The 14,099-nt window shown below is 41.8% G+C and overlaps 1 protein-coding gene across 2 annotated transcripts in view; it reads left to right on the top strand.

The window, feature by feature from the left end:
* Positions 1–12,038, top strand: part of rai14 (retinoic acid induced 14) — a 57,658-nt gene extending 45,620 nt beyond the window's left edge. The window contains exons 9-18 of one of the 2 annotated variants that reach the window (XM_036530094.1): positions 294–481; positions 2,381–2,406; positions 2,918–3,004; positions 3,506–3,604; positions 4,499–4,618; positions 5,978–6,079; positions 7,828–9,429; positions 10,345–10,494; positions 11,052–11,117; positions 11,628–12,038. In XM_036530094.1, coding sequence (XP_036385987.1) covers positions 294–481; positions 2,381–2,406; positions 2,918–3,004; positions 3,506–3,604; positions 4,499–4,618; positions 5,978–6,079; positions 7,828–9,429; positions 10,345–10,494; positions 11,052–11,117; positions 11,628–11,705 — 2,518 coding nt within the window. In that variant the 3' untranslated portion in view covers positions 11,706–12,038. The remainder of the gene's footprint in view (positions 1–293; positions 482–2,380; positions 2,407–2,917; positions 3,005–3,505; positions 3,605–4,498; positions 4,619–5,977; positions 6,080–7,827; positions 9,430–10,344; positions 10,495–11,051; positions 11,118–11,627) is intronic. The other variant, XM_036530095.1, reaches the window with a different exon arrangement.
* Positions 12,039–14,099: the final 2,061 nt, after the last annotated feature.

Below are 14,099 nucleotides of genomic sequence, written 5' to 3'. Positions count from 1 at the left end.
ACCGCAGGCGCCCAGTCGACCAGCAGGGGTTGCCGTTGCTTATGGGACTGAAGCCCCTGCCCACATACCCACCCCTATCCCCAGTGGAATGAAGGCAATGTGTTCCGCCTGTGAGCTCCCGGTCACTGTCGTCTAGTGACACGGTCGGGTTTGAACCCAGGCCGTAGCGCTGTATGATTATTATTAAGATAATGAAGGCAATTATCACAGAACAGCTATGAAGCTGACCAGCTGTTCAGCAGCTGTGTATGGTGGATGATGGCAGTGATGAAGAATATGAAACCGTCTCTCAGAACTGCAGTGATGCTGGCCAGTGAGAGCAGCTGTGTGGCTGCAGTGGAGATCCTGGTGCAGCGGGGTGCAGACCTGAAGATTGTGGACTCACTGGGGCACGATGTCCTTCACTACGCCAAGCTGTCAGGCAGCTCTGAAGTCAGAGCCGTTCTCACCAGCGCACTGCAGAGGCTCAGTGCTGATTCAGGTGAGGTCCCCCTTAATTCAGGTAAACTTATTGCATATGTCTTGCAGAAAGAGCAGAACAGGACCGACAAAGTTTAATATAATGAAATAAGATATAACAAAATACTGTCAATACAGATTTGAAGTCATAAGACTTCCACCTTTGAGATCTCAAACTAATTATCATGATATCAACTTCCTGGCTATTTAGCCTATATTGCCATTTTTTTAGAAGACATGTGTGAACATGAGATTCAGTAGATTATTGAAAAAATTAAATGAGTAAATCAAAAATGTCTCAAAAAACATTTCTGCAGAGGAAGAAAGCTCTATGTAAAAGCATTCTGAAGCCGAATCCCAAGTGCCAATGGTGAAAAACTTCTCTACAACCTGCAGTATTTATTCGATTACCTTCAGAGCCACTTCAATGTGTCATTGATGAGAAAAGAGGTAGGGAAGAGATCAGAGGGAAACAAAAAAGTAGCAAAGAAGGGTGTCAGGGCTTTCCAAGAGGAGCTGTTCGGAAGAAAGAATTCTATACTTCACAAGGCTAGCTTGCAGTGATGAACTGCATGCACAGCACTGTCTTAAACATGGAAGAGCATTTTCACTGCAGAGACAGAAGCAACAGACTACTGTTGCATGTGTTTTATGTTTACCCTAATCCATTGTCAATTTTTCTATTAATATTATTACTATTAAAATTTTACACCCATAGTGATGCCTGTCAATACGTATTCATGCTCTACCACAACACTGAGATGTAATATACCTGAAATTATGTCATTCTGGCTGTTTTTTTATTTTGTTTTAAATGTGCCTGTGGGATTTAATCAAGCTTAAAATGAGTTAGCTAGGACTCCAGGTATAATGTAAGCCTGGTAATTGGGCCTGAATCAAAAATGGGAAAAATTGACTAGCTTGTGGTATGGTCAATACTTAACTATTTCTCGGTGCAAAAATCAGTGAAAACAGCAAGGTAACCTGCTTGCAACTGCAGCGCGTTAGCCACTGCCAGCTGAGGGTCGAGCACCTGCAGTTGAAAGCAGTGTCACTTAATTTTTTCAGTGTTCACATCCCCTGTACAACCAGTCTGAATAGCTGAAAGGGGCAGCATGCATGCATTATGGCTGTTCCCAAATAATCCTGTCTATTCAATTTTGTGAGATCTCTCATGGTGGGAGCCATTATATGACATCAAAACAGTATTGACATATGACTTCTAACCTGGTTGAAAATGGGTGTTCTTTCGACTTCTCACTGCCTAATCACTGGTTCCGTAATTCATCCTGTGTTAGTTTTGTCCCACTTCTGGTCAGGTCTACTGTACTGTTATATTACCTTACATTATTGATATTTAGCATATGCTCTTACCCAGAGTGACTTGCATAGATTACAGTTTTTTCCATTTATATGGCTATATATTTACTGAGGTAATTGTGGGTTAGGTACCTAGCCCCGGGGTACAGCAGCAGTGGCCCAGTGGGGAATCGAACCAGCAACCTTTGGGTTACGAGCCCTGCTCCTTTTCACTATGCTATACTGCCACCCACTGCCCTGTTGTGTGAGATTCCTGCTTGTGGGTTTATTAATTAAACATTGCCACCTACTGGTTGTTAGAAAACCATCAACAAACTGCAGAAATTGATTTGTATGTAGGGACTATGATTCAATTCTCCATTACACTATCAAACTAGGGTTTGACAACAGACATTCAAGTTGGATTTCAACCTCTTGAGGAATTTAAGTGAGACTACTATGACTCATTTTGCACTGGATTTGATTATTAACAGTTATAAGACAGATTTTTTTATATTTTCTAATCAGTTGAAAGTGCTGATAATGTAATGTAACTTGTGAATTTATTTCACTAGTGTGATTTTTTTTTTTTTTTCTTTTTTTCTCTCTCTTGTTATAACAGATAAGATGTCACCAAAACCTGTCCAGGTAAGAAAACAGCTTTGCTTAATTTTAAGAAATTATCCAGTTCTCCCTTTTTCAGCAAATAAACATGGAGTAAATAAGTAACAGATCATGCTCCAATGTAGCTTGCTTAATGTAAACCCTTGTTGAAAGCTGAGGTATTGCAGATAATCGCATCCCCTCAGCTCTCTGCTGTGGCAGTAGTCTCCACATTTAACAACCCCTCCTCCATAGCTGTGTTTGAATAAGATGGAGACTAAGCGTAGTTTTGTTTGTTCCTGTCCAAAACTCTCTTTACTTCCTGAACTGAACTAAAATACCCCTGCCCCAGCATGCATAAGCATGTGTCTAACTCCCCAGAATCAGGGATGGACCTTAAACCTCTCACCTTCAGATGAATGTAACCCTCGTAGAGGTCGAAGCGAACAGAAATGATTCTTATTACTCATCTCTTTCACTAACCAGACTAAACGCGCAGATCCGCTCTTTTGTTTTTGTTCTGTCTGTCCATCTTCTCTCACTCACACTCCTTCAGCATGATCAAGTGGCTAGGTTAAGTGCGGACAGAAGCACCACTCCCAAAAAACGAAAAGCACCACCGCCCCCTATTAGCCCTGTACAGGTAAAGGCGTGTGTCTGTCTGTCTCTGTCTGTTTCGAAGGATCAAGAACACGTACCGTCTGAATGACTGAGACCTGTTTGCTTTTAGTGTCTCAGCACCCTACCGTGTAGATATTTGTGCTGATCCAAATAAATAATTTTCAAACTTGGTCCAAGAGGTCTCTAACATAAAAAAATATAACCGACTGTAAGCATGGTGTGCCTTCCCAGGAACGTGTTCATTACGCATCTTAAATCTGCCTGTTTGTTTGTGAGAATTCTGTGGGTCTGACTGTGGTTTTGCCTTTCCTTTTGTGCATGCTGTGAGCAGCCGAGCTCAAGGTGGAGCGCTTCTCTGTTTGTGTGTGTGTGTGTGTGTGTGTGTGTGTGTGTGTGTGTGTGTGTGTGTGCGTGTGTCTGCGTGACTGTGCCTGCTTTGTGTTTGAAATTTCTAAATTCCTCAAAAGTACAGACGGGAGAATAAAGCGTGACACTTGTTTTTTTGTTTTGTGTTGTTCCCTAGAGCCTTTCATTGGCTGATGTGGCCTCACCGCCTTACCTTACCCCAACCACAACTCCACTGTCTAGTAAAAGCGATACATCCAAGAAGTTCAATTATAAGGTAGTAATACCAGAATCCTCACAGTACCAGAAAACCGCACATACACTTTAAGTTTGATACTTCATAGTGAGTTCGACATCAATTAGTTTGTGTATTTCATGTTAAAAAGCTGCTTGTATAATGTCATATTACCAAGACAGCTAATGTTTCTCACACTTAAAATGCTAATCCCTGAGAAAATGAAAGTATTTCATTTTTTCCCCTCCCACAAGTTAGTACAAAAGAGTGTGGCATGCAGTAAAATAAACTAAGGAAATACTGATGCACTGCATTTCCTGATCTGTACTCTTGCTGCTAGTATTCATGGGGAAAGCAAACAACCCTACAGTAAATAGCTCATAATTCACATGTGTACACTGAAACTGTTCATGATGTGTGAAAGTTTGCGCGTGTTAACGGAATTACCAAAACGTGAAAAAGCACAGTTCATCCACAATCCATTTATACTTATCATGTTTTGTGCTGGAGTTGCAGGGAACGTCAGAAATTGAAATTCCATTTTCAGTTTATTTTATATTACTTTGTCATTAGAACCAACAGTTTGTTAACGCAGCTCCTGTGGGATTTTTTGATTGGTGTATTAATTAATTACATTATGTAGTAAGGAACATAATTAAGAAACAGTTTGACTGAATCAGGGTTGTTGACTCTTCAGTACTCCACCAAGTTAGAATTTAGTCATGTGTATAGCTTTATTTTTTCCTTTGAATGTGTTGTGGGTGAATTTTCATTACACCTATATGAAAATAATATAATGAATGATCCTGTGTCAATGTTCACCACTGTTGTAATCACAAATCAGAGGCAAAGTTTGTCAGTCTAACCAACTAGTCTAATTTCTGTAAGCCCTATTCTTAACAAGTATTACTAAAATGTTTGTCATCTGCATGGAAGGAGGAAGAGCTGAAGAGTGCTGCACTGAAGGAAGACATTGAGAAGCTCCAGGAAGAGAAGAGCATGCTCCTGGAGACCATCGAAGATCTGAAGCAGATTGTGGAGCAGACTCAGCCCAAGGCGAGTAGAGCATAACTCCTTAATATTCCTTCATCCGGCTCCCGCTTTGATCCTCCGCCACTTGCGCGCTCTGGAACCCATTTGTACAGCTGGACTCGTGCTGGAGTGGTCCAGGTAAAGGATCTCGCTCAAGGGTACGGCAGTCGACCATCAGCATTGTGATCTGAGGACCTGCACTCCCAGCTGCAGTTGTTGTTGTTGTGGTTATCGATGAGGGCCTGTTATGGGATTGTGGCACCTTGATTCAATCAGGTTTCTTCCTCTCATCTCCCTCTCTCATCTCAAATAAAGGGGCTTTACCTCCAAGGTCTTTGCATGCTGATAGCCTGCGCTGGAAAAGGGAATTGTAACAACTTGATTGTAACAGATTAAGGGTCAAATATGCTGTTAAGATCTAATTTATGTGATTGTAAATTGTGTGGAATTGCCTAAAATGCCAACTCAGAACTACCCCCATCGACTACCCCAGGGGCAGCAGTGTAGCATAGCAGTTAAGGAGCATGACTCGTAACCGAAAGGTTGCTGGTTTGATTCCCCACTGGGGCACTGCTGCTGTACCCTTGGGCAAGGTACTTGACCCACAATTGCCTCAGTAAATATCCAGCTGTATAAATGGATAACATTGTAAAAAACTGTAACTAATGTAAGTCAATCTCGACTGCCTGCTAAATGCCAATAATGTAATGTAATGACTGCTTAGCTGTAACCGAGATCTGAGTTAAATTTATAGCTGTATTTGCCATCCAGTAAATTAGCACTTCATGAAATTTTTCTGAAATCCATTCAATTGCTTTTGCTTACAAAGTAAACAAAATGGAATAGTGTGATATGACTCTGTATTTTTTATAATTTGCACAAAAAATAGATCCCTATCTTGTGTAAAGTACTGCAACAATTCTAATGTAGAGTGCTGCGACAATTCATTGGCAAGGGATCCTGTAACAAATAAGGTTTAATTATTTGATTATTGCCTTGCATTTATGTCCTGGTTGTAGAGACAACCACTCTAGATTGTCATGAAAAGGATTATGTAAATACATAAAAGTGTTAGAGTTTTATGAATGCTGTGGGCAGTAACACTGCTTAAAAGCAGAGCGACGCACTGCAGCATGTCCTGTTGAATATGGGCATTCCTTCTGATGTCTGTTTTCTTAGTGGGACTTTGGCGTAATACCCCTGTTCTACCTCGCTGAGCCCCTGGTCTGTTCTGGAAACCGTTGCTGGTGTGGGCTTATCAGGGAGCCTCACAGCCGCGGGGTGTTTGTGTGCTTGTGTAAGAGTTTACGGAGATGTTCTGCTTTAGACCTAATAAAGAGACCATTTCAAAGGAAGCCCTGTTTGTTTTTCTGTTTGGCACAGGCAGAGCACTGTGGGAATGAGGAGTCGTCGTTGGTAGCGACGCTGCAAGCAAAGATTGCCGCGCTCTCTCTAGAAAATCAGCAGCTTGCTCAAATACTGAAGGTAATGCACCTGATGAAGGGAATTAGCATTAGCTGCAGACACGGAGAACTGGATGAATCATTGCGCTAAAACCCACTAAATATAACTAAAGCCCTATGTGTAGGAATAAAATGGCACATTTGGGTGGTATTCCTGATGAACTCACAGAACAGCGTATTGTGCTCAAACAGATTGAAGTTTTCAGTGTAATTATACAATATCCAACAAACTGATTAACTGTGGTAAACAGGCAAACAAATGCAGGTACCAGTGTTTTTTTGTGTGTTTTATATCACATACTCAGAGTTCTTGCCCCTACTTCTCTTAACAGTAACAAATGCTAGCAAATATTGTTTAATGAGCAGACTAAGAGAAAATCTTCAGATGACATGTTTTGTGGGAGTTGGAAAAACTGGAATTTCTGGGGTAAGCCTTTGGATGCACATAGCGCAGATTACATTATTTTATTGATTTCCTCAGAAAATTACTGATCTCTGTTTAGTCTGAAGGCAGATTGCCAACAAGCTCTTATATCTACTCTGCACATTTCAATAAAAGTATCTTGCCACTACAGTTTTCCCTCATGGCATGATGCTGTTTGTACAGCTATTTACTAAATATGTTGTCTGTCAGTAATTATTTAGTTAGTAGTGATTTTGTGTATTATTTAACAGTGGGCTAGCTTATTTGTTAGCTAACATATGGGAAGGATGACAAGACCATTAGAATCTCAGTCTTTCCCACAGTAATGTTTGCAGAGAAATATATTGATTATTTTTGAATAGGAGTTTGCCTTTTGTGATAACAGATTGTATGTGTGGTAAACGTAGGCCTCAGTTATATGCTCAGAAATTATTTGTGGAGGTATGATTCTAACAATAATATCATGGAATACCGAACTTAAATAATAAAACATGGCAATGCTCTGTCTGTATTTATACCTCATATATGTGTGTGTGTGTGTGTGTCTTTTACCTTGACCCGGGAACCTGTTTTTATTTTATTATTATTTTATTTATTTATTATTTTATTTATTTATTTATTTATTTTCCTGGGATTTCATGTGTTTGCCTTTGGTAAAAAATGGTTTTTCACACGTTATTGAACCGAAAAATGGTATCTGACTCTGGAACTGGGTATGACCTGGTAAATGGCCAAGTCTGCTTAATTATAATAGGGGATGATGGAAGTCATTATTTGCCTACAGTAACCTCACTTTACAACCCACATGCATCTATTGCTGGTTGCCCCTATGCCATAAGAAAAGCTGTCTACCTGTGTAGATATTGTCACCAAGTAAAATCTGCATTCCTTCTCTCGAATCAATTCAGTCAAGTAAACCAGTGCTTCTCAGACTGGGGTTTGCAAGATTACGTGGAGTTGCATTCAGTTTAGCATGATATATTTACTGACAGAGAACATTTCTCACCAGCAAACCTGGGATTGAGGTGGTCCTGTGTAAACAAGTTGGTCCTGTGTAAACTATTTAAGTTCGGTTTTGTATAAATGGGTCGTAGTGAGGAAGAAAGCAGGGACTCAAATCCAGGGTTGAAGCAGGCTTTCTGTGTAAAAGTGGCACATACTGTGTGTGTGTGTGTGTGTGTGTGTGTGTGTGTGTTTGTGTGTGTGTATGCTGTATATAGATAGTGTGTTTATAGTTTGTACTACATTATATGATGAAATCAGTTCATTTTCCTTCAGTTACAAATTTCTTTAAATGTATGAGGTTGCTCTTACGATAATCCCCTTTTCCCTTCTCTCCTACTCAGAAACGTCCCACCCCTCAGGGAGAGGAGGGACAAGATGACTCCCGTCCCAACAGCATCGATTCCAACGCCTCCTTTCACTCGACCCGCGCAGAGTTCGACCGCCGCAGTGATGTCCAGACCCCGACGCTGGAGGAGGAGGAGTTCTCGGACCTGTCTGCACAGGATGTCAGCAGCATGTCCCTCAAAAAGGAGGATGAGGATGAGGAGGCGAAGGGGGGGAGTGAGGAGGAGATCCGGCTGCTGAGGGAGGCGCTGCAGAGCCTCCAGACCAAGCTGCAGGAGTCGCGGCTGGAGAATCAGACCCTACAGGCCAGGCTCACACCGTGTCCCGGTGACGAGGAGAAAAGGGACGAGGGGGGGTCAGATAGTGATGTGGAGATGCGGGCCAAGATAGCAGAGATAAAGGAGAAGTACCAGGAGGCAATGCAGGAGGTGCTGGCGCTCAGGGCAGAGGTTAAGCTGTCCCCGGTGGGGCAAGGGAATGGCAATGCGGCACAGGACTTCCAAGAGCTGAAGGCCTCTATGGAGCAAGAGATCCAGGAGCTGAAGTCCAAACTGGCCCGGTCCCAGGAGGAGCAGGAGAGGGACGCAAGCCTTATCCGGGACCTGGAGACCCAGTTGGAGAACATGGCTAGCCGGCTGTCAGTGGAGGAACGTGAGGAGCTCAAGAGCTCCTACAGCATGCTGGTGGACAACATCAACCAGGAAAAGGCCCTGCTGATTGACAAGTACAAGGAAGCGCAGGAAGAGATCAAGATGCTGCAGGAAGCACTGAGAGGCACTGTCCCTGTCGAGGCTGCTGCCAAGGACTTTGAGGAGATGAAGGCAGAGCTGAGCCAGATCATAGAGGGTCTCCAAAGGAGACTGCTGGAGCTGTCACACTCCTACAGTGAGGCCAAGAGCGAGCTTAGTGCTGCCCGGAGCCAGCTGGAAGCAAGGCCTGCAGAAGAGCCTAGAGGTGGGGTGGATGCGGCCTGTGTCACCAAGGAGCAGCATGAACGGCAGGTGCAGGACCTGCTGCGCAAGATGGAGGAGATGCAGGATGCAGCATCCGAGACTGAAGCTAAGTATCTGGCGGCTCTCAAGGAAATCGCTCTGCTCAAGCAGGAGGTGGAGATGCAAGCTCAGAACTCAGTGGCGCTCACAGACCACACCCAGGTGGTGGCCTCTCTGGGGAGCGCCATCAAGGAGCTGGAGGCCCAGGTCGGGGCTCTGAAGGAGCAGCTGTCCCAGAAGGCCCTGCAGGTGGACGCCTTGCAGAACAGGTTGACGGTTGAGAAGGACGTGACGCCGGACGACTCCGTGTCCAGGCTGGAGCACGAGCAGCTGAGGGAGTCCCTGGAGGGTGAGGTCAATCAGCTGACCCAGCTGCTGCAGGACGCCCTGAGGAAGCAGGACGAGATTGCCCTGGAGGCGGCTGCCGCCTGGCAGGAAGTGAAGGAGAGCAGAAGTGAGAGGGAGGCCATGCAGGAGCAGGCCAAGGCCAGGGATCAGGAGAAGAGCGATTTGAACACCAAGTACAAAGAGGCCCAGGAGGTGATCGTTGACCTGAAGAAACGAACAGAAAGTCTTGTGAGCTCAGAGCAAGATAAGACTAAAAAGGTTGGCGGCCTGTGTTATCTCTCTCTGTTCATCTTCTGCCTGTGCTTTTGAGCTGGCATTCTATTTCATTCCCAACCAAGGAAATATTTTCAAAATACATGATGAATGGAATAAATCAATTGGCAGAATATAATCTGAATTTATCTTGCCCTCCATGATACTCCTTTAAATAATGCTGCTTGTGTCATGCTAAAACTAGCATGTAAATTAATGTACTGGAGTATATGTTTTACTGAGGTATGTATTTACTCAGTTATTGCCAACACCTGTGACAGATTTGTTGTGATTTAACATTGTCATTGCCTGTGCAGCTTTCAAGCAAGCCATTCTTCCCTTTTTGGAACAGGCTCCAAGGCTATAGCAGCAAGCTATAGCTACACGTGCCCAAATTTACTGTGGTATAAATTTGTTGCCAGCTCATCTATGACAACATAACTTCAAGTAGACAAAGCATGACAACTCCTTAACATGGTTTGGGCAAACACCTGGTCTGAGTTGTATCTGTTTGAATCCAGATATAGCTAGTTTCAATTAGAGAAGTGCCGGTTCGCAAAAATGTATACAACAGTTTTCTAGTCTTTCCAGTCTTTTCTGGCGGAAGACAACTGTCAAAATATGTAGGCAATAATTCTGAAGGTTCTGTTTGTTGCTTTGAGCACTGCAGTTGTGTTTATGAAGTTGGGTTCTTTGAGAAGCATATTCAATGTTTTTCACCTGGCAGTCTTTTGTTACTCTCTTGGACACACCAAATTTATAATGAGACCTCAGACTATGAATGATCTGTCTTCCTAATTGAGCACGTCCCTGTCAGCTTAGCACGTATGCATCAGATTGCACTTATCTTGATTGAGCCATTCCCATCTTTAGAGAGCAATGTTCAAATGACATTCAGGCTGGTATTTTTTTACACCATAGATTGAGGATCTGACAAAGGAAGTGAGCAAGCTGAAGGAGGCCCTGAACAGTTTGTCCCAGCTGTCCTATACCACAGGCACCCCCAAGAGGCAGAACTTGCAAGTTGACTCCCTGCAGCAGCAAGTGAAGCAGCTCCAGTACCAGCTTGCTGTAAGTCTGCAATGTCCACCCCCTCCCGAATCTCTTGTCTCTGAAGATCTTTCGGGGAGAGCCGGGGGTGAATAACAATGTCGACACAGTCACGGGCAATGGACATCTCGCATCATTTTCCTTGTAGTCACTGGGTTCCCTAAGGGACAGGTTTCCAAGTTCTGATCCAGCAACCCCAGCCAAGTGTCTGTGCCCTTCCTATGTGTGAGTGGTGTTCAAAGTGCTGTGGCTGCTGCCAGTTGGATTGCCTGGCCATAGTTTGAAATGAAATGTGCGCTTGGAGCCATTTCTTTGAGGTCAGAGGAGTGGGGTCAGAGGAGGAATATTAATAATAAAAAAAAACGCAGACATACCCATAATAAAACATTTTATCACTGACATTATACATTTTTTTTCTTTTCTTTCCTTTCTCTTTCTTTCCGTTCTTTAGCCCCTGATGCAAAAGTGCTCCCACCAATGTTTAACAGTATTAATATTTTATGAAAATGTGAAACATATAAACTGTAGGAATTGTATGTGAGATCCACTGATGATGACCTGTCCCTTTTTGTCTACAGGAATCTAAAAAGCAGCACCATGAAATTGTGTCCGTCTACCGGATGCATCTCCTTTATGCAGTCCAGGTGTGATGCCACTCTTCTGTACTCTATTCTTTGTACCTTTAGTCCAAATATTTGGGCTTTATTTCATTTCATTTTAGTAACTGCATTAATTCTGTAGAAATTCAACAGTGTCACTGTATGAAGAGTAATGCCATGAGTAATGAGTAATGAGTAAAGTCAGTATATCATGGCAGTTGCATTTATGCCAGATGGTGCCATAGCACACCTTTGATGGTCTAAATCTGTTCGTACCAAGTAAAACATTGATATTTGTCAAATAAAATCAAGATGGTTCCCTCCCATTTTTATGCCCCCACAGGCTGTATCAAAGTGTCCGTTTGTGAGTTATTTTATTTCATTTCATAAGTAGCTCCTCAACTGGTGTTGAAACGCTGCAGTGAACTATTACGTTTAAACAGTTTTGAAGTGTTTATGAGTGTTTATGAATAACATGTGAAGGCATTATGTAGTGCTTGTGTAGGAGTCCTCGCAGAAAATGTTACTGATTTGACAATTTATTATTCTGTCCAGGGTCAAATGGATGAAGATGTGCAAAAGGCCTTGAAGCAGATACTGATGATGTGCAAGATGCCAACAGAAGCCAAGTAATTTAAAACAACTGTTTACTTCCTGCATCAGTCAGACTGAAGGAACATGCAACCTGATCGTACTGTCTCTTTTTACCTAAAAGTATATGTGCACTGTATCCGTCCACCAAAACCGCAGGTGACTTATGACTCAGTACACGTTGAAGATAGGAAAAAAAAATCTGTATGTCAGAGCCAGTGCAGTTATGTGGTTTGTCCTTAAGAGAAAACCTTACTCACATAATTGAAATGATTGCATTAAAATGATAACATTCCATGTCCAGCTGCTGAGAGCACATATCAGACAATTAATCAGACGAGGAGCTGCAGACCCTTCAACTAGCAGACTGAAACAGCCATGGATATAAACTGCATAGTATGTCAAGAAAGCAGTGTTAATTGGGTAATTTGTTTAAATTACGTATTTTAAAATATTTGAATAGTTATTTTCACAAAAAGATCTAATTTATTTTTTGACAGTTGAAAAAGTGCATAAATGCCTTTCAAAAATGAAAAGCACATTAGATTTTAGAAAAGTTGAGAAACTTCTCATGAAAATGCATGGTTTTTACGCTTTTTATATTAACATTTTCCTATTAGCATGTACATTTATAAAAATACTTTCAAGGAGTATGCATGTTTTATAGCTACTCAAACTTTTATGAAATACAAACAAACAGTGTAGCTGTATTTTTATAACAAATCTTTAGTTTGTGCATTTTTGTATGAATAAAGCAGTTGTGTGTTGGATGTAAAATTTGATCTTTCAAACTCTGCATGCTGTGAAAGAAATTTGGTGAAACATTTGTTTTCCATTACTTTTCCTTGTTGTATTACTTTGTAATGCCTTCAGAAGCGAATTGTGTGAAGACATTGACACATTATTTTCTTAATGAACTGCCCCAATCTTTGTTTTAATGCTGATATTTATTGAGCAATTGAGTACTTGAATGATTTCCTTATTTCAAAGTTCAGCAGGTCCTCTGAAGGCAGAAAATGATGTGCAAATGTTCACAACACAACCGTGTAACTGTAGCACTTTCCTTGTGGATTCCTGGTAGAACACTAATGTTGTACCACGAGAAACATCAGCACAGATGTCTAATCATGTACAGGACAGTATACATTCATGTCCGTGTGCCTACATTGCCGTCAGAGCCCCATACGTCCCATTTACTTTAAGGGAATAATATAGCAGTATTTTTTTAAAGATTGATTTTATGTTAACAAGTATTGTTACAGTGGAAGAATAGCAACTGTTTTATGTGTTCTGGATAATATCAATGTTACTGTACACACAGGATAGCGTGCTGTTTGGTGCATCAAGCACTAGTCATTTCTGTTTTGAAGTCGAGCAAGGTACTTAACTCTAGTTGCTCCAGTAAAAATCCAGTTGCATTAATTAATTAAAGTATGCAATATTGTAATTTTGTGGATTGAAGATCCACAATGCATTGATGTTAGCCTTGACAATACATAGGAAACTGTTGGCAGATTTTGCAAAACAATGCTGAACAAAGACTGTTGAACAAAAGAAATGTTAAATAAGCACTGCTGTACAGTTCAGATTGAGTTCCGTTTACTTGGGTCAGTATTTCTGAATGATGCATATTACATGTGTTTGTCAACGTATAGTGTTTTGTGTGGCATGACCTAATTGACTGAACACTTTCTACATTTTAGAAGATAAGCCTGTCGGGGGTGGGGGTTGGGGGGGCGGGGTGGTTGGGTCCAGAGGTGTGTTCAACTATATGGCCAACTGAAGTGAAATGTGTTGCTTTGAAACAATTGATAGTTGAGTGATTTTATTCGAACTAAACAAACCACACAGCACAAGAACTACAACATGTGATGAGACAGTTAAAAGAATTATGAACTGGTCAGAAAACATTTACATAGTTGATCACATGGCAGGTTTTTCTGAGATCTTAATGTGTATCCCATGAATTGTACCATCAAATCCACTTGACCACTTGTTACAGTATATAAACAATCTTCCTTAAAATGAAAACTTGACAATCTATGTCCAGCATCTAAAGCACTTGCTTCAGTTAACAGTAAATAGCTCTGGTATGTTCCAGAGGAGGTCTGCATGCAATTGTTCTTTTTTCACTCAGCCAACACCAAAGCTTGGTCTTCATTATTCATGCATAGTGTGTGGTTTAGAAGAATCTGAGAAACATGGACTTGGATATTAACTGCCTGTTACCCTCTTGTGAACTATGCGGAGGAAGACATTCCTTATATCACCAACCCCTTGCATTTGCCTTAATTGCATGTTTTCAGTTCTGACCCTCACCACATGGTGATGAGTGAATGAATGAGTTATACCCTAATCCAGGTGCTTATCCAATAGACACTGCAGTAATCCTGTAAAAGAAGATAGAGGTAAAATGTTTGGGTCTGCTCCCATGAG

This window comes from Megalops cyprinoides, chromosome 5 (genome assembly GCF_013368585.1).
Source record: "Megalops cyprinoides isolate fMegCyp1 chromosome 5, fMegCyp1.pri, whole genome shotgun sequence".
Lineage (NCBI taxonomy): Eukaryota > Metazoa > Chordata > Actinopteri > Elopiformes > Megalopidae > Megalops > Megalops cyprinoides.
The sequence above is the reverse complement of the archived record's forward strand: the minus strand, read 5'-3'. Positions and strand labels throughout refer to the sequence as shown.